This window comes from Culex pipiens, chromosome 3, assembly GCF_016801865.2.
Source record: "Culex pipiens pallens isolate TS chromosome 3, TS_CPP_V2, whole genome shotgun sequence".
Classification (NCBI taxonomy): Eukaryota; Metazoa; Arthropoda; class Insecta; order Diptera; family Culicidae; genus Culex; species Culex pipiens.
Window position 1 is genome coordinate 22,730,906 of NC_068939.1, and position 24,297 is coordinate 22,755,202.

The 24,297-nt window shown below is 36.5% G+C and overlaps 1 protein-coding gene across 7 annotated transcripts in view; it reads left to right on the top strand.

Moving 5' to 3' along the window:
• The window catches only part of LOC120418906 (uncharacterized), a 428,949-nt gene that overhangs the window by 383,956 nt on the left and 20,696 nt on the right, over window positions 1–24,297 (top strand). For all 7 annotated transcript variants that reach the window (XM_052711267.1, XM_052711271.1, XM_052711270.1 and 4 more), the window contains 3 exons: window positions 8,581–8,937; window positions 15,377–17,293; window positions 17,352–17,759. In XM_052711267.1, coding sequence (XP_052567227.1) covers window positions 8,581–8,937; window positions 15,377–17,293; window positions 17,352–17,759 — 2,682 coding nt within the window. The remainder of the gene's footprint in view (window positions 1–8,580; window positions 8,938–15,376; window positions 17,294–17,351; window positions 17,760–24,297) is intronic.

The following is a 24,297-nucleotide window of genomic DNA, read 5'->3' on the forward strand; positions in this document are numbered from 1 at the left end:
TTTCTAGAAAGGCAACAAAAATCAAGCGCGACGCCTGCGACGTAAACCGGCAGAGAGCGCAAAACTAAATATTTCCCTCCACCACACTACCGCATGCAAACAAACACTGCCACCGAACTGATGATGGAATATTTTAAATTATTATCCCTCCACCACACCACCTCATGCACACAAACACGTCACAACGAGAATAGAATTATGCTAATAAAAAAACTAACTAATAAAAAAATAAAGAATATATTTCTGGAAATACTATTTGCACACCAAGGGTTACTTTGAAACATAAATCCCATACATCCTCACATATCTCACAGCAAGCCGTATGCGCCGCATCGCAATTACGGCTCGCATCTCTTTCCTCATGCACTCTCTCGAACATGCACTCACTCAAACTCATTCGTAGAATATTCAAGTACGACACACACACAACACACAAAGAACGCTCTCACCCGGGTCACAGCATGCCGTGAGTCGCGTTTCCTTTGCTCGATCGATCTCGCCTTCTCCTCTCCGGGCAACGGACGAGCGTTGAACCGTCGTCCAGCACCCCGTTACAGACGCTGAAGTCACAGGGCTGAAATAGCAGTCTCGCCTCCGCAAAACAAATGCAGCTGCCAACACAAGCACAGAAAGGGGAGCTGCCTCTCTTCATGCCCCCTGCTTCCATCCATCAAATATAAACCAAAACGAATTTTCGAAAACAGAACTTCTGCTTATCTGTGACTAAAACTGCCACACACCACCCACACACACACACACACGATCACCCGATGCTGTGCCATTTCTCAGCAGCACACCGCGATCATCTTATACGCCACTTGAGACGCGCTCTCATCTCATCCCTTGGGTTCGGTGACTCTCTCTCACCATTCTCCCGTCTCACATTTTCACTCTTTCACTACCGTTAACTCAAATAAATCGCTGTTCGGATCTCTCGCTCTCATTTCCTAAGCTCTCCCGTTTTCACTTCTAAAGCACACTTCTTCCGTTCAAATCTCCCCTCTCTAATTCTCTTTAGAGCCACTCTCCAACAATTTTCGCTCTTCCATTGCTCTCACGCTCGCCGTTCTTTTTTCGCTGGTCGCCATTTTGAACCATCGGGCTATTTTCACAAAACTACAAAATTTTATTTTCAATTTTGCACAATCATCACTGTGTTTTTCAAAACAACAATCAACACACTTCTCAGATCTTCTCTCACACAAAACCTAGGAAAGGCCAACATCCGGGTCATGATCGAAAGAACCGCCGCGGACCGTGCTGGATGTCGCCTTTATGATCCGTCAAGAAAACGGGTAAATTCACGAAAAAACAACATTTTCACAGCAAAAATCATCTCCTTCCACGATTACACGTCTTAACACCAAAAACTTTTTACAACAAAATCTAAAAATACGCAAAAATTTAAAAAACCACGACGACCCGAGACCGAAGACGTCTGCTCTCGCCCGCAGCTCAACTCGCTCTCCTTAAAATCAACTTTTTGCAATTCCGTCGTGAAACTACTCACTTTTCCTGTCATTCTTTAACGACGAAAAAGCCTACTTTTCTGTACCAAAAATAACAGAATCGAAGGGCAACACTTTTCAAAATAAATGCTGAAATGTTCTACTTTTCAGCACTCAAATGGGTGCTGCAAAGTTGAACTTTTCAGCACTTGTTGCGAAAAGTAACACTTTTCAACATTTTTTTTTTATTTAAACGATTTAATGACAAAATACATGAAAATTTGACTTAAAATTTCACTCAGTGTGTGTTTTTTGGAATTGCAAAAAATGTTGTATGGAACTCGTTGCAAAACTTGATTTTTTCAGCACTCTTCGTATTTATCCAACTCGGTGAACCTCGTTGGATAAATGTACGACTCGTTCTGAAAAAATCCTCTTTTTGCAACTTGTTGCATAATAGTAGTTTATGCAACAAGTTGCAAAAAGAGGATTTTGTCAGCACGAGTCGTACATTTATCCAACGAGGTTCACCGAGTTGGATAAATACGAAGAGTGCTGAAAAAATCAAGTTTTGCAACGAGTTCCATACAATATTTTTTGCAATTCCAAAAAACACTTACTGAGTGAAATTTTAAGTCAAATTTTCTTGTATTTTGTCAATAAATCGTTTAAATCAAAAAAATGTTGAAAAGTGTTAATTTTCGAAACAAGTGCTGAAAAGTTCAACTTTTTAGCACCCATTTGAGTGCTGAAAAGTAGAATTTTTCAGCATTTATTTTGAAAAGTGTTGCTATTCGATTCTGTTATTTTTGGTACAGAAAAGTAGGCTATTTCGTCGTTCAAGAATGACAGGAAAAGTGAGCAGTTTCACGACGGAATTGCAAAAACTACTATTTTGCAATTCCGTCATTAAATTAATTACTTTTCCTGTCATTCAACGAAACGACCTACTTTGCCCTACCAAAAATAACAGGATGGAAAATTAATACCTTTCAATACCAGTGCTGAAAAGTGCTACTTTTCAGCACTAGCATCAGAAATTTTTTTTTTTTTTCAGTATTATTTTTAATTGAACGGTGAATTTACTTTACACATGTCTGTTCTACCAAAAAAAATCCATCCAAAAAGCGTTTTTCGGAATTGCAAAAAATGTTGTATTATCAACGTTTTTTTCCGCTTATTAAAAATATTTAAAAAATATACTCTGACATTTTAAAAAAAGTTCAAAACTGGTGTTTTCGATTTGTTTAGAATTTCGCGAGAACTCAGAGTACAAAACAAAAAAAAATTGAAATTTAATATTGCAAACATTTTTTTTATTTATCAAGAGAGAAGCATAATTTATTGAAAATATAGTTTCTAATCCATCAATTGCTTGTTGATCTCTCTAAATTAATGACTTTTAATATTTATATATCATTTGTCTGAAATAGTGCCGTTGGGAAGAATTGGGAAGTTAATGGAACTACCATGAGGTTAATAAATTTGCCAAACTGTTTAAATATCTAATCCTTTAACATTATAGAAGAAGTCCCATCGCAATTTTGATTTGAGTAAAGTAATTTTTAACTTTTGTGGACATATTCTTAACTTGAATCCTATTTTTTCAACTCATTTCTGGCCATTTGAAATGATTTACAAAATCACACTGAGTTGTTTGAGAAATATTTGGAACTTATAAAGATTTCCACAAAACATTGAAGGGAGATCAAGTCACCCTAAACTCTTAAAAGTGCAATTTGAAACATTTGTTTCAAAATCTTTCAAATTTCGCAAACTCAACTCAAATTTCCGTAATTCGCAATGGATTTCCCCTCCCAAACTGTACCGTCCCACCGGCAACAATGGCTTCGAACTGAGCGAACGATCATTACGGGACACATGCTGTGGTCAACGAGCTTCTTCTCTCAGTCAGCAATGGCAGTGTAGATTCGAGGAAGGCAGCATCACATCCATCGACCGATTCCAAATGACCTAGAGTTGTTGGTTGGTGTACATGCTAAGAAGTGTCGCCCCATTAACACCCCCGGAGTTTCGGGTTTTTCGCAAAGGGGCCTCGCCACTGGGTCAGACGGAGGAAGGGAGGCAGTTCCATTAAGGGTTGGCCATGTCATGCGAATGCCATCAATGCCACGCCGGGAGAGAACATAACTGACGCTCTTTTGGTTTCGTCTAATGGCCACTGTGCACTGTGCAAGTAGTGAGCGCTTTTTTTACTTGTTTGGGTGTGAACCTTCCCGGAAAGAAAATGGACGAAGCTTCCGCTTCCACCACCTTCCTAACTGAGTTCACGTTTCGCCCAGTGGTGACCTGTCACGTTCTTGGTGGACGGTTCCGGAAGCTCGCTGGACTCTGGAGGACGACGGAACGTGAGAATTGTAACAGGTTGTGTTGTGCAATTTTGAACCTGTTGCATTCTGTCAGGGACAGTGTAGTGCTACTTTTCGTGAAATGTGTTGGCAATTATCGCGAAACTAGTGCTTATTTGTACCCTTTGTTTGAGCTTTTAGCTGCACATTTTTTCTTTATTTAAAATAAAACAACAAATTACAATTTTATATTATGAATATCGCCAAAATATTCCCTTACGGATAACAAAAAATCCTTATTTTAATTTAACTGCCCATAAATGCACAGTTGTCCTATATGAATTTTGTCATTTTTGAATTTTACGATCAACACAATCTTTATCATAAAATTTCAACAAAAAAACCTGCAGAATGAACATAATTGATTTGTTCTGTGGATTCAGAAATAACATTTTGAGACAGTCAAGCTAATTTGTACCAGGTGAATAAAATAATTACAGAACAGTCTCATTGCATACAACTGCATATAATATAACGGGTGATACAAATATTTAATTGTATAAATGTATAATTTATGGTTTATTAGGTTGCTATAAATTTTATCTTAAGTTTTTGTCCTCGGCTCCAAAAACTGGCAAAGTAGTCATCACTACTTTCATGGAATCTTATAGGAACTTTCCTAGTTTTCCAATGTTTCAGAAAGTGAAATTCATTGAAAAATTTCTGAGATATCTAATTTTACAGTTTCTTTAAATTTCCTTATTTTTGAAATCTTTTTAAAAACAGTTCAGGAAACAATCTCAAACCTGCAAAAAAAATTTATTAGCTAAATCAGACTAGTAATATTAGTATATAAAAAATGTGTAAAATTCTATTTATTCTTGTTAAAATTCTGATTTAGCACGGTTTTATGATTTTCAATCCCACATATTCAAAAAGTCCATCAAAACTTAATTTTCAAAATACTTAGCAAACGGCAAACTTCTACAAAGTGTTTTCTTGTCTTATTTGGCACATTTTGATGAGTAATTGACACAGCATTTGACAAATTTCCTGAACAGTTTTCCAAAAAATAATGAAGGAATTTAAAACAAAACAATAAAAAAAAACATGTCTCAAAAATTTTACAAGCTTCGATGGCTATTTTTTGCCCAGAAATCACACCGTGTTTTAAATTTTTTAAAATACTTTCAGAAATATTTTTTTTATTCTTTGATTTTTAAAAACAAAATAAAGGGAATAGTCTTATTGTTGGAAAGTACTTTGAAAGTATAATCTCACCTGCTTAAAAAATTACATGAGATGAAATGAATATGGAGACAGTTTAGAAATAAATAACTCAGTTTTTTTTAACCGAGCAAAATCTACAAAAACTGCCTCATAAATAAAGCTCATTCACCATCTTTTTTCATTGATTTTTTTTATATTCAATATGGGTCATTCAAGGTCAACTGAGTAGGGACACTTGGAGGAAACGTTCATCTATTGATAGTTAACAGAAATTCCAAGTTTGGTGCTGATTGGACCATCCCTCTATTTTTGGCACCGCCCTCTTTTTTGACGATTTTCTGAAAAACTTTTTTTTCTTTTAATCATAACTTTGCAACTATTTGAGCAAAAGACTTTCTACAGGTTGCATTTTATAGAAAATTTTCCAAGGAATTCGATAAAAATACAATTTTAGCCATTAAATGCTTCCTAATATTATATTTTAACGTTTTAAGTATTAAAATTCAGTTTTGACCAATCCCTTATATTTTTATTGGTTTTATTTTATCACCATCGTGTTCCCCGGACAATTTTACATAATAATCAATGTAGACCTCAAACTAAAATGAACTATTGGTGAGATACAGCGATTTTACTGAAAAAAGTTTGGTTTTGTGCTGCACTTTGTCCTATGAATTCAAATCCGAAATAAGTTTCTCACATATAAAAACTGAAATATGCAGGATTCATCCCTTTTTGTTGAAAAGTACACCATGTACTTCCGAGTGGTGCGTAAAAACATACTTTTTCAGTAAAATTTTAGTTTATGGTTTACATTGATTATAATGTAAAATTGTCCGGGGAACACGATGGTGATAAAATAAAACAAATAAAAATATAAGGAATTGGTCAAAACTCAATTTTAATACTTAAAACGTTAAAATATAATAGTAGTGGGGATTTAAGGGTTAAAATTTTATTTTTATCGAATTCCTTGGATAATTTTCTATAAAATGCAACCTGTAGAAGACTTTTGCTAAAGTATTTGCAAAGTTATGATTAAAAGAAAAAAAAACTTTTTTTAGAAAATCGTCAAAAAAGAGGACGGTGCCAAAAATAGAAGGATGGTCCAATCAGCACCAAACCTGGGATTTCTGTTAACTATTGATAGATGAACGTTCTCTCCAAGTTTGGTCCAAATCGGTGAAGGTCGAGTCCAAAAGTGTACTCAGTTGACCTGGAATGACCCATTTACTTAAAAAAGTGGAATAAATTTTATTATTGTTTAGCAAAAAAAGACTTGTTTCATTAATGGTTGACTCAGAAATTCATTCATAAAGTGTGTCATAATTAACTACAATAAATTATTATTTTTTCAGAAATCAACTTTTCTTTACATTTAAGATATTTGATGCAACTTTTATTTCAATATGTAGTAACTTTGCATCAAAAGTTTTTCATACAATTCAGCAAGAACTAATTTAGTCTATTCCGAAAAATGTTTGAAACCTTAAAAAAATATTTACACATTATTTATTCGACTTCATAACATAAAAATTTAAGTTACAAAAACATGAATTACAAAAAAAAAATATTTTTAAAAGTTTTATTTTTTAGTATTCCATTCTTCAATAAAACTTGCTTGCATTCGAGCGAAACTCTAGTCAATTTTCTCACCGGGTTACCTAAAAAGAGATTCAAATAGTTCCAGCTACCAAAATGCTTCTCCGCCCTTTTCAAATGTTGCTCCAGAAATAGTTTGACTTTTTTTGAAAAATTACAATGCAAATTTTGTAGTAAAGGCTGGAATTTAAGAATGTAGAAAAAAAATTTAAATGGCAATTCAACTAATAGTTGCCGAGATTTTGTATAGCTAGCTTACAAAATTCTACGGAGAGTTGAATACTAATCATGCAACATGTTATCTTTAGACAAACGGAATATAATGGACAAGGCATCACCAAAAAATGACATAAATCTATTTCTTCAGGTTATTAGCTTTGAAACAAAAGATTTGTTTTCAAACTAAAAAAGAAAATGATGCAAAAAAAGGTAAAAATTGAAATTACAGGCCACGTTGTCAACATTTGAATGAAAAAAGTGTTTTAAAATGCATCATACACCTGTCCAGTTGTTTTGCAATCATTGATTTCCAAAAATTTTAAATATTGATGAAAATTTTATTTTTGCGAGAAAAAAAAATTTTTGCGGTGCTGTACATTGTAATTTCATAAAAGTTCAAAATATTTTCAAACGAGTCCAAACATGTTAAATATGATTATCAATGCAGAAAAAGGCACTTAAGATTATTCTCAGTTGATTGAACTTCTGTTTCCATTGAAATTTTGATATTTTTTTGAACAATTTTGACAGGGGGGAGGGGGGGGGGGGTCATAAACTTCAAAAAATATTTGCAGCGGCCTAACTTTCAAATCATTATTGTATTTTTAGTTTTAAATTCAATGGAAACCGATATCAGAAAGTTCTACTCCAAATCCTTTTTTGTTACTCACACTTTTTTGGAAAACAAGAAAATCCAATTTCCCCGCTGGTCAACCAAACCAATAAAGCTGATTCGATAACTAATCCACTTCTGTGTCGTCCACCGGTTTTCCGCCTCAAGAATCGCTTCACGACGAGAAACAAATCGTTTGACACGCAGTTTTTCCTTTTCATTTCCCCCCGAAATAAAAGCCGATTTATTTAAGCCTTCCTCCTCAACGTGTTCTGGTCGACCATCGCAACCCACACACTTGGGTCATCTTGGTTTCATCGAATTGTGCGTGAAAAACTTGCTCCTAATCCCCGACTGAGTCGATAAATTGGACTCCGGGCGAAATATCCTCCATAAAATTCATCCCTCACCACATAAATCCACTTGGGCAAAGTTTGACCTTTTCAGGCGCTCACCTTTGGAAGAACCATTCGATTCTTGTAAATTTCGCAAACCTGGAGTAAATTAGTCCTTCTTCTTGCAAGTTTATCGAATTAACATAACTAGTTGATGACTTTTTTTTCATAAAATAGTTGATGAAATTGTCGCCATTGACTTTACGATTTGTAATTTCCCGGAAGTTGAAAATTTTCAATTGAGAGGCTTTTACCGTACAAAGTAAAACATGTTTTTTTTAAACCATGCAAATGTCATTCAAACTGATTTTTATAGATGTGTTAATTATATGATTTAAAGCTGCTAACTGAATAACTCCTTCTCCAGAGACGAGGGTGGATTTACTTACACAACGCACAAAAAAGAATCATTCCCTTCTGCTTGGAATCCAATTTCCAGGGATTAGCAACCATCATCGCCGCCATGTTTTTTGGTTGTTTGCTCCTTCGTCCATTTCCACTTTCATAGAGCAAAAAAAGAGTCGTCGAAACTTGTCGTCAACGACAAACCACCCGGATTAGTGCTCAAGCTTTTGATGGCGCTCATCAGGTGGCTCCACCAGGACCAATTTACTCTTGTTACGGGGAAGCGGAGGGAGGGTCATAAATTCTGATTCGGGGCTTCTGTCATCACCTTAATTCGAACTAAGCTCACGTTAATGAGCGTTGATTAGCGAGTTTGAATCTAATTTGAGTTCCTCTTCTTGGTTCCTTCCCTCTTTCAGCTACGACATCCACCGCGATACCAACGACGGGCTCGCCAACGATGGCCACCGTGACGGCGGCAGGGGCGACAGTGACAGCGGCCCCGTACGCCCCCCAGCGCCGCATGTCCGACCAGGACCGGCCCCTGTTTGAGGCGCTCATAGCGGACGACCACTCGGAGCACCCGCGGCGGCGGCACGCCTGCACCGGCCGCTTCCTGACCATGCACAAACGGCGCAGAAAGAAGCTGAACACGCGCAGCCTCGCCCTGGACCAGGCCATCCTGGACGACATCCTGCACGGGCAGGTCCAGTGCATCCTGGACCGGGTCGGCAACTGGCGCTTCAACGCTTTCACCCTCGAGACGGTCACCGGTGGTGAGTTTATTTTTGGAACATTTGTTCGTATTTAAATTCCCTTATCTGTGCCAGGTTTGACAGATTTTAACAGATTTTTCATTTTAATGAATTTTCTGATCACCAATCTTCGGCGAAGTTGTTGGTATTGTTGAGAAATATCCAGAAAAAATAGTCACACGGAAAAAAATTGCCGATTTTTTTATTAACATTTTTTTGCAAAAACTCAATTTCCCAAAATACGTATTTTTTTATTTTCAAGATTTTTTTGATATGTTTTAGAGGACCAAAACACGCAACTTTTGAGCCATAAATAAGTATGGTAAAAAATTCTACCACCAAGTTATAAGTTTTTGAAAAAATAACGTCATGATTCGAAATCTGGACACTTAGTACCATATTATTTTTGCTATAGCTGGCAAAAAATCATGTAATAAGTTGGAAATGTAGAAATATCATCACCATTTAGTATAAACAGTCAGTTTTAAGAGAATGCATGTTAATTATGTCTTTTCTAACAATTTTTCATCAGAATTTGAAAATTAAAATGACTTGTTGCTTCGAATTCCGGACACTCGATTTTGCTTATGATTCGCACAAATTTGAACTGAAATGTTAGTGAATGGCATTCTTTAGGTCTCAAATAAGATGTTAACATCAAAACAATCGATAGTTGATATAAAAAATGGCTAGAATTTACGAAAATCAAAAACATACATTTCTGCTTTGCCTTCCCGGTGCTTCGGACACCTATGAAATATTTCCGTTGAAATGTTTCGCAATTTTGGTAGGGGAGAGTGGGGAGACTTGATCCCCTTTTTTTGTATCACACATAACTCTGTAAACATTCATCTATGTTTGGCTAATAAGGGTATTTCCTCAGATGAACTCTTCGAATCATGCCAAGCGTTTTAAAAAAATATTTTAAACCGGCATTTTAAAAGTGTTAGGGGTAACTTATGCAAAATGTTTCTTATTCATCCAAACTTTTAATTTTCTATAAGTTACAGAAATTCACATCAAACCTGTACGTTTGTGTTCAAAATATAACAATTTTAGTATGTAAAATATTTAAAAACTTAAAATATTATTTTTTAGACCAAAATTAAGCATGTTTACAAAAGCTGGAAATTTTTGTTTACAAAACTTTTGAAAAAAGGTTCAAACTGCAGTAAGTTATCTACAACTATACTAAAGGAAACTATGTATGAAAACCCAGCCCAATTAATTAATCTTGAGGCTGATTCCAGTGACTGTAAAAATGCAGGGATCCAGTCTCCCTAAACGCACTTTTTTAAACAATTGATTGTAAAAATAGTATGACGATAAATTTAACATCAAATGCGTAAGGGTTTTGGAGTTGATAAGTTTAACAAACAATTCATGTATAATAAATATTTTTGTGAATATTTTTTGAGTGTTTTCTATGCATATCAAAACAAAGAAAAAAAGATCTCTTGGATGATTTTTGCAGCTCGTTTTAGAAAAATGTGTGTAACTCAATCTAAACATTGTTTAATTTTTTTCTCTGTTTTCTACAATGAGTTTTAGTTAATTTCGCACAACTTTCTAGAACAAAGTTAATTGTTTTACCCACATGCTGACGAGATACAGGCTTGGGATCAAGTCTCTCCACTCTCCCCTAAACTTATAATTTTATTTTATTTAATTGTTTTGGCATTAACTACAGCGTTCAAACAAACTTTAAATGAAAGTTGATGTTAGAATTCATCAAATAACACAGTTTTGACATTCATAATGCGAACTTATATCCAAACAATTGATAAAACAAGTTGAAGTGTCCGGGTTTTGAAGCGTCCGGGAATTCGAATCATGACGTTAGTGATTTTTGAAAAAAAAAATCAAAATTTCATACATTAAATATTTTAACCAAATTTTTTATGTAAAGTTGAATTTGCAATCGAAAAGCACTTTACAGATGGTTTTATAACACAGCAATTCCATTTGAAAAAGGCACGAACCGGAAAAATAAGTTCTCCGATCGTGCTCAAAATTTTTATGGGGGTTCCTTTTCAAAAAAAAATAGACCTGTTTTTTTTTTTTTTGTTTGGCCATTAGGTTGACCTACACCGTGCCAGGGTGGTCAAAAGTGACAATTTTTAGTCAATTTTTGCAAAAAAAAAAACACATAATCGCTGAAATTTTAAAATTATCACAGTTTTAGTGGAAAAAGTCATTTTTGTCATTTTCTTGATTTTGCGCATGGCGCCCTAGCACGATGTAGGTCACCCTTATGGCCAAACAAAAAAATACGGGTTTAATTATTTTGGCCAAGGAACCCTCAGAAATTTTTTGAGCACGATCGGAGAACCTTTTTTTTTGGTCTGTGCCTTTTTCAAATGGAATTGCTGTAAAGAGAGCCCAGTTTTCAAGATATAGCCACCGAAAATTGGATATTAGCGAAATATTTGCAGTTTTTCGATTTTTAAAAGTGAGTGACCATTTCTGAAAATATTTGTTTCGAAAAGTTCAGAAATTTGCTATAAAATTTTCTAAGAGGCATTGAAGATTGGACCTCTGGCTGCTGATACAGCGGCTTAAAGAAAAAGAAACAGGAAAATTGAAGTTTTCTAAGTCTCACCCAAACAGTCCACTATTTCCTAATGTCGATATCTCAGCAACTCATCGTCACTATTTTAAAAAAAGAGAAAAACTGCAAATATTTCGCTGAAATCCAATTTTCGGTGGCTATATCTTAAAAACAAGGCCCTTTATCAAAAAATCTGTAAAGTGCACTTCGATTCCAAATACAATTTTACATTTAAAAATTTAGTAAAAATTTTAATGTATGAAATTTCGACTTTTTTCCAAAAATCACTATTTTTTTCAAAAAATTATAACTCAGTGGCAGAATTTTGACCTTTCTACTCTATGGCTCAAAAGTTGCGGGTTGTGGTCCCCTAAAACATATAAAAAATCTCGAAAATCAAACAATACGTATTTTGGGAAATTGAGTTTTTGTAAAACAAAAAGTTAATTTAAAAAATCGGCAATTTTTTCCGTTATGATCAGAAAATTCATTAAAAATATACAGATTTGCGAATATTTACGTACCATTTTCGTATGGACAACTGCCAAAATCGTATGGATACTTGTATGGGTGAACCAACTTCTTTGGTCATAAGGAAGGCACCCACCAAGTTTGAGCCAAATAAAAAAAAATACAAAAAAAACCATTTCCGGTTTTGGTAGAGAAATGCTCCATTTATAATTGTTAGATGTTCGTCTGCCAGATTTTGCCAGTTTTTTTTTGTATTTGGCTAGATTTTTGCATTTTTGACCTGGCAACCCTGCTTGTACCTCAAACAATCCTTAATGATTTTTTGTCAAATTTATACCAAACTTTTTGCAAAAAATAGGTGTGGGCACTTGGACATCAACTTAACGCATTTTATCAAAATTTCTGTAAAGTACTTAGGGGAGTGTGGGGTAATTTGGACACCCTAAGGAAATTGCTCTGTTACGGGCTGTATGGATATTTTAAAGGAATGTGGATGACACCAGAGGATAATAGATACCATATTTGATGGAAAAATGTCATACATTTAGATAAATTTTGATGAAAAACCCATTTTTATCGCAAAAATTTAAAGGTGTCCAAATTACCCCCACATTTTTGTGTGGGGGTAATATGAACACCCCTATGGGGTAATTTGGACATGCCTTGTGGGGTAATTTGGTCATGCCTTGTGGGGTAATATGGACATGCCTTGTGGGGTAATTTGGTCATGCCTTGTGGGGTAATATGAACACCTTTTGTGGGGTAATTTGGACACATGTTGAAGAATAAGTTTAACATTTGATTTTTTGAGCATGTTTTTTATCCTTCAACCTGGTTTTGTAATTGCTTTATATTTTGAAGTGTTGCTCACAATATTTCATCAAAGGTTTAAATAATGATTTTGTGATAGAACTATTATTCAATAGGAAGATAACAAATAGTTCAGTATAGTATATATAATTGAAATGATTTAAACATTGATTCTGGATCAGGCACACTATACTTGTTTTTAGTGATTAAGGTATTGTTTATGTTTATATAAATCAATCTTTATATAGAATTTATTAGCCTGAAAATATCATTTTTTTTAAATTTTACATTCTGTAACCCTTCAAATTTAAATATTATTGTAGACCAGCATAGAAATTAGAAATGTCAAAGAAATTAATTAAAAGCAATCAACATTAGAGTCTTGTTGAACGCCAAATGTACAGTAATCAGATTTTCATCAATTCGAATATTGGAATAAATTTATCTAAATTTAAAAAAATAGGGGTTTTGTGAAAGTTCTCATTGCTCACATTCATTTTTGATTGTTTTAACATATTAAATCCCTCTAAATTTATCTAAATCCCTTTAAAAACTCATACAACCATGACAGTTACTTTTTTGTTGCCTTACAGGTAGACTTTCAGGTATGTCCAAATTACCCCACAAGCCATGTCCAAATTACCCCCATAGCATATTCTATCATAAATTGCGATTTTTGATGATAAAACATGATAAAATGCACAATTTGTATACGTACATATCTCAGGCATCGTCCAAGCAACCCCCTTAAACAAAAAATGTCCACTTTTTTGCCATATAACTCCTGCAAAACCTTATTTCCTAACCTTCAAATATTAGAATTTAAGGCAGTGTCAACCGGCCTTTGGAAACTTTTACACATTATACCAAAACTACTTAACCTATTCCAACTTTTTTGGTTTGTCCATACTCCTAGGCCATTACTAGTACTAGCCTAATCACTTAAATTGCCGTTTTCACTTTATATCCGAAGAAAACGTGATTTTTAAAGGGGTGTCCAAATTACCCCCACTGTCCATATTACCCCAAACTCCCCTATATGTTTTTTTTTGTGTCAAAAAATGATTTGAGTGAAATTCTATATTTTTTCAAAATTTTTAATTCGGTGACAAATTTGTTCAAATGTAAAGATTTTCCCGAAAACCAATTGGGAGTATGTTGGTTTCAATGTTTGGAACATGTACTGTGAACAAAATTAAAGAAACTGTTTGCAATAAACTTGGCTTTTTTTATCAAATTATGTTAATTTCTCAAAATTCTTGCATACAAGCGAAAGTATATATTTTCATAACTCTTTGAAACCAATGTTTCGAAATTGCATTGAAAAAAATAAACAGAGTCAGAAGAACTGGTTTTTTTCAATAAGGACAGTAGTTCGTATTGATCAACCAGCTCTTCTGGATTTCATATCCGGGTTAATTTAAGGTTATCTAAAGTCAAGACCAAGATCTTTTTAAATTTAGTTGAATGATTCGCAGAACTGCATATCAATTTAAAAAAATCGTATTTAATGTTTTATGAGTTTTTTTTTTTGCAATTCCGTTGTGAAACTACTTACTTTTCCTGTCATTCATGAACGACAAAATAGCCTACTTTTCTGTAGCAAAAATAACAGAATCGAATAGCACCACTTTTCAAAATAATACTGAAAAGTTCTACTTTTCAGCAATTGTTTCAAAAAGTAACACTTTTAATTTTTTTTATTCAAACGATTTAAAGACAAAATAAATAAAAATTTGACTTAAAATTTCGCTTAATGGGTGTTTTTCGGAATTGCAAAAAATGCTGTATTGAATTCGTTGCAAAACTTGATTTTTTCAGCACTCTTCGTATTTATCCAACTCGGTGAACCTCGTTGGATAAATGTACGACTCGTGCTGAAAAAATCCTCTTTTTGCAATTTGTTGCATAATCTACTAATAAGAAATCATGTCCCAATATGACATTTCTTTTTTGTCCCAGCCATTTTTTTTTTTTTGCTGATTATTATTCAGAACCAGGAGAGAAAAATTTCCAGCAATCAAATTGCTCTAGAATTTCTGAAAATAAAACAATCACAAATGTAAACATTGAGTATATCCATTTCACACCTTATGCCAATTTCCTTCGGAATGAGCGGGATACACTCAATGTTTATATTTGTTTAACCCTTTCATGCCTGATGGGTCATATATGACCCAACAATCTTTTTTTTTTTAACCTGCCTATAATTTTCATATGGTTCATAGAATCATTTTCCCCTCAACAACTAAAAAAATGTTTTTTTGAAAATTCAGGCTTCAAAGGGTTAAAGGACCTACTCAAAAAAAACCTTGAATTGTTTTTGGTTAATAAAACCAAACAATCGGGGTTGAACACGAACATATTTGAAAGTATATTGTTGAAGTCCTAAAGATAATTGATTATCCAGTAAAAAAATTGACGAACTTTTTAACTAATGATTTCCGTAGAAAAAAATAAAGGGTGGTTACTCAAGATATTTAAATCTCAGAAGTACCTAATATAAAATGATACCAGTGAGTTAACGCTAGTTTTAAAATTCTGTTTAGATTAATTTCTGATAATAATATTTTTCTTTCGAATTTCAGTTCCGAATCTAATGATGCACTTCTTTTCCACCTTTTCCAGGTCGTTCACTGCCTGTCTTATGTGTTCATTTGTTCCATTGGTACGGCCTTTTGGACCACTTTAACCTAGACGTAGTTAGAGTATGGAAATTGTTTAGTTTAATCGAGGAGGGTTATCATAGCACCAATCCGTATCACAATTCAATTCACGCGACTGACGTAACACAAGCAATGCACTGTTTCCTGCAAGAGCGGCGCATCCTGGAGAATCTGAGCCCGCTGGAGATCATGGCGTCGCTGATTGGGGCCGTAACGCACGATCTGGACCACCCGGGCGTGAACCAGCCGTTCCTGATAGCGACCAGCAACCATCTGGCGGCGCTGTACGAAAACACTTCGGTGCTGGAGAACCACCACTGGCGGTCGGCCGTCGGTTGTCTGCTGGAGAGTGGCGTGGCCGAGCAGATCCAGGGCATCCGGCCGGAGCTGGAAAAGCAAATCAGCTCTCTAATCCTGGCGACGGACATCACCCGGCAGCAGGAGTTTATCGCCAAGTTCCGCGACCTGTTGACCCGGGACTCGCTGGACATGCGCAACCAACAGCACCGACACTTTATCCTGCAGATCTCGCTCAAGTGTGCGGACATCTCGAACCCGTGCCGGCCGTGGGACATTAGCAAAAAGTGGAGCATGAAGGTGTGCGAGGAGTTCTTCCGCCAGGGTGACTACGAACGTCAGCTGAACCTGCCCGTTACGTCGCTCTGTGATCGACACTCGACGTCGATTCCAAAGATCCAAACTGGGTTCTTCAAGTTTGTCGTGACACCGTTGATGGACGAGTGGCACCGGTTCCTGAAGACGGACCTGTCGCACAGCATGATGCATCACTTGAAGTTCAACCAGGTCCAATGGGAGAGCAAACTTCAGGCGGAGATCAACGAGGAAACTCGAACGGAGATTTCCGACGCAGAGTTGCTCGAGGATGAAGATGTTGATGATGGTGTGGACGATCAGGACGAGCCACTAAACGAGCTGTCGGATAGCTCGGAGGTGCTCATCCCGAACGTCGCCAAGTTTGGACGGCGTGGTTCGCTGCAGATCAGCGCAGGTTTCTGCGGTGTTCGCAGCGAGCGACGCTTCTCCGTACCCGTACACAGTATACCGAAGATTGTGCTTCCAGCGCGAGAACCACGAGACCACCGAGATCTATCCGCCCCACCGGAATCGATTCAGGAGAGCGACGAGCACAAGTTCGACAACGATTCGCTGTCGATCTTCTCGTCCGACAGTGACAGTCTTCATCGAGGTGCTCGTGGATCGTCCACCGGTAGTACCGCCGATCGGGAACGTCCGCTCAGTGCGGAGAACCTTCTTCCAGACTGCAGCATCGCGTCCATGACCGACGCCGTCTGCGGTGACCGACTGAATTTAGTGCTCCACGGAGCCGTTAGCGTAGGAAATACTGCGAATCTTCTCACCGTTGGAACTTCCAAGCACCTGATCCGTCAGCAAACCTTCCCACCGTTGCAACCGTACATCCGCACCCGGTACATGTCCTCGCAGGCCGAACTTGGTGCCTGTCCGGAGGCACTCCTCGAATCCAGCAGCAGCAGCAACAGCTCTTCCACCAACCAACCGGAAGCGTTCAGCGAATCTCGTGGCATTCTGGTGTCCATCAAGAAGGAAAGTGCCGCCAAACGCGAACAAGCGGACCCGTCCTCGGACAAGGCGGACAAAGCCAAAATACCGAAGCTCTCTCTTGGCCTGCTTGGCAACGGCGGCGGCGGCACCGGAGGCGGCCAGAAGGAGAATCTCGACCCGTCGATACTGAAGCGAAGTCTCAGCCGGCGGCGAGGATCAGCTCCGGTCACCGTTGCCCTTCCTCCGAAAACCACGGAACCCGAACTCAGCGTGTCCTTCGTCATCAAGTCGTGCGACCTGCGGCGAGGTTCCATGCCGGCCGAATTCATCACCATGCGTAAGACCTCCTCCCCAGATCAACTGTATCCTAAATCCACTAACAATACCCATTTCAGACACAAAAGACCAACCAAACGGTGGAAACCAGCCGGAAGTCGGCGTGCCCAGCGCCCTTCCGAACAACATCGGTCCGGCGTACAACATCCAGCGGCGGGGTTCCGTCCCGTGTGACGGCTCCAACAGCAGCACCAGCGTCATCATCCGGAACAGCTTCGGCATCAAGCGACGGAGCACGAAAAAGGCCATGCGGCGGCGATCCTCGGGTGGGGCGGAAATTCTGAGTCCCATTCTGTCGGAAGATTCCACCGCCATCATCGGCGGTGCCGGTTGCAGTAGTGGTGGTGGTGCGTCCGCTTCGTCGTCTTCCGCGTGGCAACGGTTCAAACGGCGAGCGGATACGGACAATTTGCTTTCGCGGCGGCGTGGATCGCTGCCGGTTGAGGTGCTAACCATTGGATATTCCGGTAGGTGAAATTTTGAACATTTTTTTGACAGAGCTCGGCTTTTGACGCACTGAGTTCTTGCGTTTGACATTCTACCGAGATTCCGATCACTTGATTCAAATGATTGCTGTCACCACACAAGCAGCACAAGCACAAGAAAGAGACAGGAAAAGAGAGAAAGAGCAAGTGCCGTCGTGTCGCACGGCTGGTTGAGTGTTGAGCTCGGCATTCTTTCGTGTCAACTTCGTGAGTGTCAATTGACGGTTGCAAGTTATCTAACTATTTTAAATTTTGAAAGAATCTCGATTTTAAAATTCGAGCACAAATTAAATTTACGTCTTCGTTTCTTCTACACGGTACCACTGCAAGTGGAAGCCGTATTTGAAGAGCTTCGCTTCAAGGGCCACCTGGGACCACCTACTAGTTCCACTGCCAATGCCATGATGGCGCTCGAGAGTGTGAGTCCTCTTGGAAGGTTGCAGTAGCTGCTGCAGTTTCAGCTTCCGTGGAGACCAACACCTCTGTTGTTACTTGCGCGCGGATGCACTCAAGTGTGCCACCGTTATTGTGTAATTGTCATTACTCTCTCGTACGTGTGTATGTGTATCAGCTGTGGTGTGTATACACACTAAATGGGGCGCATGGCGATTACGACGCGGTGAAGATAGAGTTGTATATGTGGCAATTGTGGCCTTACCTTGAAGTTTGGGGTTGGGCTGGAGAGAAATGGAGGGGAAAACGACAGAATTTATACGACCAGTTGGGTCTCCAGTTTCCCAAAGCAAAGGGACGACTGAAGGCTCAACGTGGCAGACGTATATATGATGTAATTGAAGCGTTACGGTGCTTCAGGAGCGGCTTCAGGTTGGCCCATTCCCAGGTGTAATTAGCTGTGTAAAATCTACTTGAGCGAACTGTTCAGCTAATGACGAGAAAGTGTCGTGTTAGGTTCTCGAAAGTTGAGTGATTTAAAGTTCAGAATATTCCATTGTAACTAGATTCCATCAGAAACAACAACCTTTTTTCTGCAATTTGAGGTCTATCTTCTTGAAACTTCAAATAATTCGTCTAATTTCCGTAATCTTAATCACGTTGCTGATTAGTACCAAAAAAACAATTCAGCGCTTCTACTCCAACAATCCCAGCTCAGCTTCAAATAGAAGAAAATGCCAACGCTGCCTAACAAACCGAACCGAGTCCACATTTAGCCGTCCGTTTCCTTGGAATCGCGCCGCGAACGACAATCACATCAGAGATAATCAGCTATTGCCATAACAACGTTCCCGTCGAATCTGCCATCGTCTTCTTCTTCTGCTTAGCGGCCTTCACGGTGAATCACAGCATCCGACTCCGTATAATCTCACCGGATCACACTCAACTCGGACCGATTTTGGATCTCTGTCACGAGATAAAGTGAACCGTCGCCACGGAAACCACGCCATTCAGGGTGGGATTTCGAGGTTATGTTTTGTTACCGCATTCAAACGTCAAGCGAGGACACAAACCATTGCGGGAACAACATTTTAGTAACATTTAAACCCACCGTATCGCTTTCTGGAAATGTTTGTCGCAAAACCACTTCTTCTTGCAAAGCGCGCGCCGGCAATTCCTGGCGAGTTGATTTCCGTTGGCAGAGTCGGTAGTCAACAAGATGATGAATTAGATTTCCTTCCGCACTCGCTCGCGATTGAATCGGAGCCTAACGCACCGCAAAGTTTAATCCGGCGGAAAATCCCGCTCTGGCCACAATTGGTTCCCGGAGCACACCTCAACTTTTCGATTGGTGGCCGTAAATTTAAACGACACGCGGTTCTTAAAGCAAAGACCGCGAGCAATGTCCTGTAGTGTAGTCAGTCGATGAGAAGTTTGCTGCCCTTTGACTTCCATGGATATAAAATAAAACTTTATCATAATCAGAGTTTTATCTGGGGTGAGTGCTTTGTAGAAAGCAGGGTGTCTGTATTCGTACAGTTATTTGATTTGACAAGTTTTATGTTAATTTATAATCATCGAAAAACTTGGAAAATAAATATTTCAACTAAATTTGTTTTCCAAAATTTAATAATTTATTTATACTTCCTATAAAAAAATATCCGTTTTTAAAACCGAACTTTCAATATTAACAAAAAAATATTAACAAATTATGATTCACAAGAAAGAAGCAGCTTGATTTTGATCCCAAAAAAATTTTTGTGATGTACAACGGTATAAAAGAACGATTGAAAAATATTTGCAACGGCCTTTATGCAAAAAAATAAATTGACAAGATAACAATTTGTTGATGCATCAACCTTTTCTGTCAAGAAGGGCTGCGAAGTAGTTTTTTTTTTAAATTGATGAGCAATTCTCTGCGATTTCGGTCATTCGATTTTTAAATATTTTTTAATCCGGCTGAAACATTTTTGGTGTCTTCGGTATGCCCAATGAAGCCTTTTAAATCAAGACTAACATTTCAAAAGGGCGTAATATTGAATGTTTTGCCCTTTTGAAATGTTAGTCTAGATTTAAAAAAATGAAAATATTGTTTTCGAAAATATCGGAAAATTTCACGAATGTTTCATATTTTAACACTTGTAGAACCAACGGGGTCAAAACTTACTCGAAACACCAAGGTGGTCAAAAAAGTTGGAAATGCAACTTCATCCGGCTGTATCTCGGCGAAAACTCAACCGATTTGGATTATTCTTGTTGCATTCGATCCGGAAGAATGTCAAAAATCACCTCCAACAAGGTAGATTCAAAACAGATGCGTCTAACTTAAATTATAATAAAAAAAAGGCATTTCCAACTTTTTCCAAGGGTTGTAAATGCATTTCCAACTTTTTGACCCCGTTGGGGCTACAAGTGTTAACATTGTAAATCGGACCATTAGTTACTGAGATATCGACATTAGCAAATTGTGGGTTGTTTGGGTGAGACTTAGAAAACATCAATTTTCCTATTTTAAACCATTGCTTGGCAATATCTCAGCAACTAAGGGTCGTATCAACAAAGTTCAAAAAAGCGAAATATAGAGAATCTCAGCTTTTCAAAAATATTCATGTCATGCCTCGGTTTAGCACCGCATATGGGGGATGCAAAACCGAGGCGTGCATAACCGAGGCACAGAGCTTATGGGATTTTGGCTATATGGGAGACATTGGCTTTAATCATACGAAAAATCATGCAAACATCAAAAAATTATAGTGTTTTGAAATTAGGATGATGTCAGCTATCCAGTAAAATTATTATTTCATGAAATTTTCACAAATATACATATTTTTCCTGAATTTCGAAAATGCATTTTTTTTTCTCTAAAAAAACCGAAAATATATTGTTTTTGCAATACGGGTATCAAACGATCGGGATTTTTTCATACATTTCGAATGTAATAACAACATTTTTAGAAACAACTCAAAATTTTCACAAAACTACGTATTTTCGAATAAAATACTCAAAATTTCCGTTTTTACAATGTGGGTTTCGAACGATCGGGATTTATCATACATTTCGAATGTAATAACAATATTTTTTGAAAATACTCAAAATTTTCACAAAACTACGTATTTCCGAAAAAAAATACTCAAAATTTCCGTTTTTACAATATTGGTATCAAACGATCGGGATTTTTTCATACATTTCGAATGTAATAACAAAATTTTTTGAAAATATTCCAAATTTTCACAAAACTACATATTTTCTAAAAATATACTCAAAATTTCAGTTTTTACGATGTGGGTGTCGAACGATCGGGATTTTTTCATATATTTCGAATTTAATAACAATATTTTTTTGAAAATACTCAAAATTTTCACAAAACTACGTTTTTTCGAAAAAAATACTCAAAATTTAAATTTTTACAATATGGGTATCAAACGATCGGGATTTTTTCAAACATTACGAAAGTTATTAAAAAAATGAAAATACTCAAAATTTTCATAAAACTACGTATTTTTGAAAAAAGATGGTTTGATTATTTGATACCCATATTGTAAAAACTGAAATTTTGAAAAGTTTTACAAAAAATAGGTAGTTTTGTGAAAAATTAGAGTATTTTCTAAAAATGTTGTTATTACATTCGAAATGTATGAAAAAATCCCGATCGTTTAATACCCATATTGTAAAAATTGAAATTTTGAGTATTTTATTCGAAATACGTAGTTTTGTGAAATTTTGAGTATTTTCTAGAAAATTTGTTATTACATTCGAAATGTGTGAAAAAAACCCGATCGTTTGATACCCATATTGCAAAAATTTAAATTTTGAGTATTTTTTTCGAAAAAACGTAGTTTTGTGAAAATTTTGAGTATTTTCTAAAAAAATTATTATTATAGCCGAAATGTATGAAAAAACCTGATCATTTGATACCCATATTCCAATAACAATATATTTTTGGATTCTTTAGAGAAAAAAAATCATTTTCATAATACAGGAAAAGTACGTATTTTTGTGAAAATTTTCATGAAATAATAATTTTAATGGATAACTGACATCATCCCGATTCCAAAACACTATAATTTTTTGATGTTTGCATGATTTTTCATACGATTAAAGCCAATGTCTCCCATTTATATATAGCCAAAAACCCATAAGCTCTGTGCTTCAGTTAAGCACTGGGCCGTGCTTAACCAAGGCAGCTGAACGGTGCAAAACCGGGGCAGTGCAAAACCGAGGCATGACTGTACCTAATAATGGCTATAACTTAAAAACAGTGCACTTTATCAAAATTTCACGCCAGAACTTTTTGATTGCAAATTCGATTGTACATCGAAAAATGAAGTTGAAAAATTTTTGCGACCAGTATTACAATTTTTTGAAAAAATCAGTATTGATTCAAAAATTCATAACTCGGTCAAAGATTTTTTGCCCATTCCGGAAATTTCTGAAAAGTTGGCATTTAATGTCCCCTAAAAACATATCAGAAAATGAAAAAAATTAAAAATAGTGTTTTTTGCAAATCAATATTTAGTGACAAAAAGTGAAGTTAAAAATCACCAAAAAAAATTACCGTGTATCATTTTTTTCAGTGTATTCATACCTACAACGGGCGTGCTCCGAAATATTGTTACGTCATGTGTGGATGGTTCCTTACGAAGATAGAGGTGATGTACAAGCCAAAAGTAAATAATATATGGGTCATTCCACCTGAAGCGGAACACCATTTGAAAATTACCATCTCCGATTCTGCTCAAATTTGGCAGAGCTGTTAAGATTATCAAAACATGCAAAAATCCCGAATTTCATCCAAATCGGACCACCCCCTCCATTTTTGTACCCTCTCAAAAAATCGACTTTTTGGCGATTTTTGAGCGAAACCCCTAACTTCAAACGACGATAACTCAGGAACCACAAATCTTAGAGGGTCGGTCTTAGACTCAATTTTGAAGGAAATTGGACGTAGAATCCATTTCCGCGATCAAAATTTAGATTAAAATATGTTTTCTACCTGTATTGCGCAATTGAAAACTTTAAATGGCCGTATCTCAAAACAGCCCTATTTATTTTTTAAATTTGACCTCACCATCGTATTCCCCGTCCAATTTTACATAAGAATCACTTATCGACAGAAAGGAATATTTTTCGTTCCAGAGATATCGAATTTTAAAGTTTTAAGTATTTGAAATTACCTATAATATCTACACTCGCCGCATCTGCTAGAAGCACTCAGTCGTGCTGATCAATAATAACTACCTGGTGTTCTGTAAGATGAATTATTTTTTCAATTTTATACGATTTTGAGATAATCAATACCTTGAACAATCTATTTTTTGTTTAAGGAATATTTATTGGGTAATTTTTAATACACTATTTTTCCTGATCTCAGTGTCATTGAACCATAATAAGTAAAATTTGAACTTTTTATATTTATTTGCAAATGCTACAGAGTTTTTACAGTACAATTTTCGAAAATTTATCATTATTCTATTATTTTCATATTTTTTCTAATTCCTCATTTCTTCCCACTTTCTCAAATTATTTCTTTTATTTCTTCTTTTATTTGAAACGAGAACAAATGTAGAGCTGGCTGTAGTAGATGAAATAATTCTCATGGGTTCTAGAGCTTTTGCCATGTGCGGTAGCGAAATAGTGCCATTCAGCAAAAACCCCAAATTCTGCCTTAGGGTTTGAAAGATTGATCATATTAAACCGATTTTTATAATGTGTTTCATCAGAATAATTGATGATTTTTTTTCAATTCTGGTACATTTAATTTCAAAAGCAATACCATATACTTCTGATACATGTGGATAGCAGCTGTATCGTCTTCCAAGATTTCGAAATGATTGACAAACAAAAAAAAAAGATTATTGTTCGGACGGTGTCGAAATGAACACAACTGAATAATAATACAACTAGATAATAAATCAGATTAATCGTTGTGATTTTCTTACCTTTTTCCAGTTTATACTTTCCAGAAATCCTCCTCCTTAATCATGCTTCACGAGAGTTTTATTCATATTAATTCATAATTTTTAACACGATAATGTATCGTACACTTTTTCTTAAGTTACAAGATCAATTACAATTTCCTGCTAGCTCTGCGGGAATTCCATTCTGCCCCGTATTGCGTGTCGTTCTT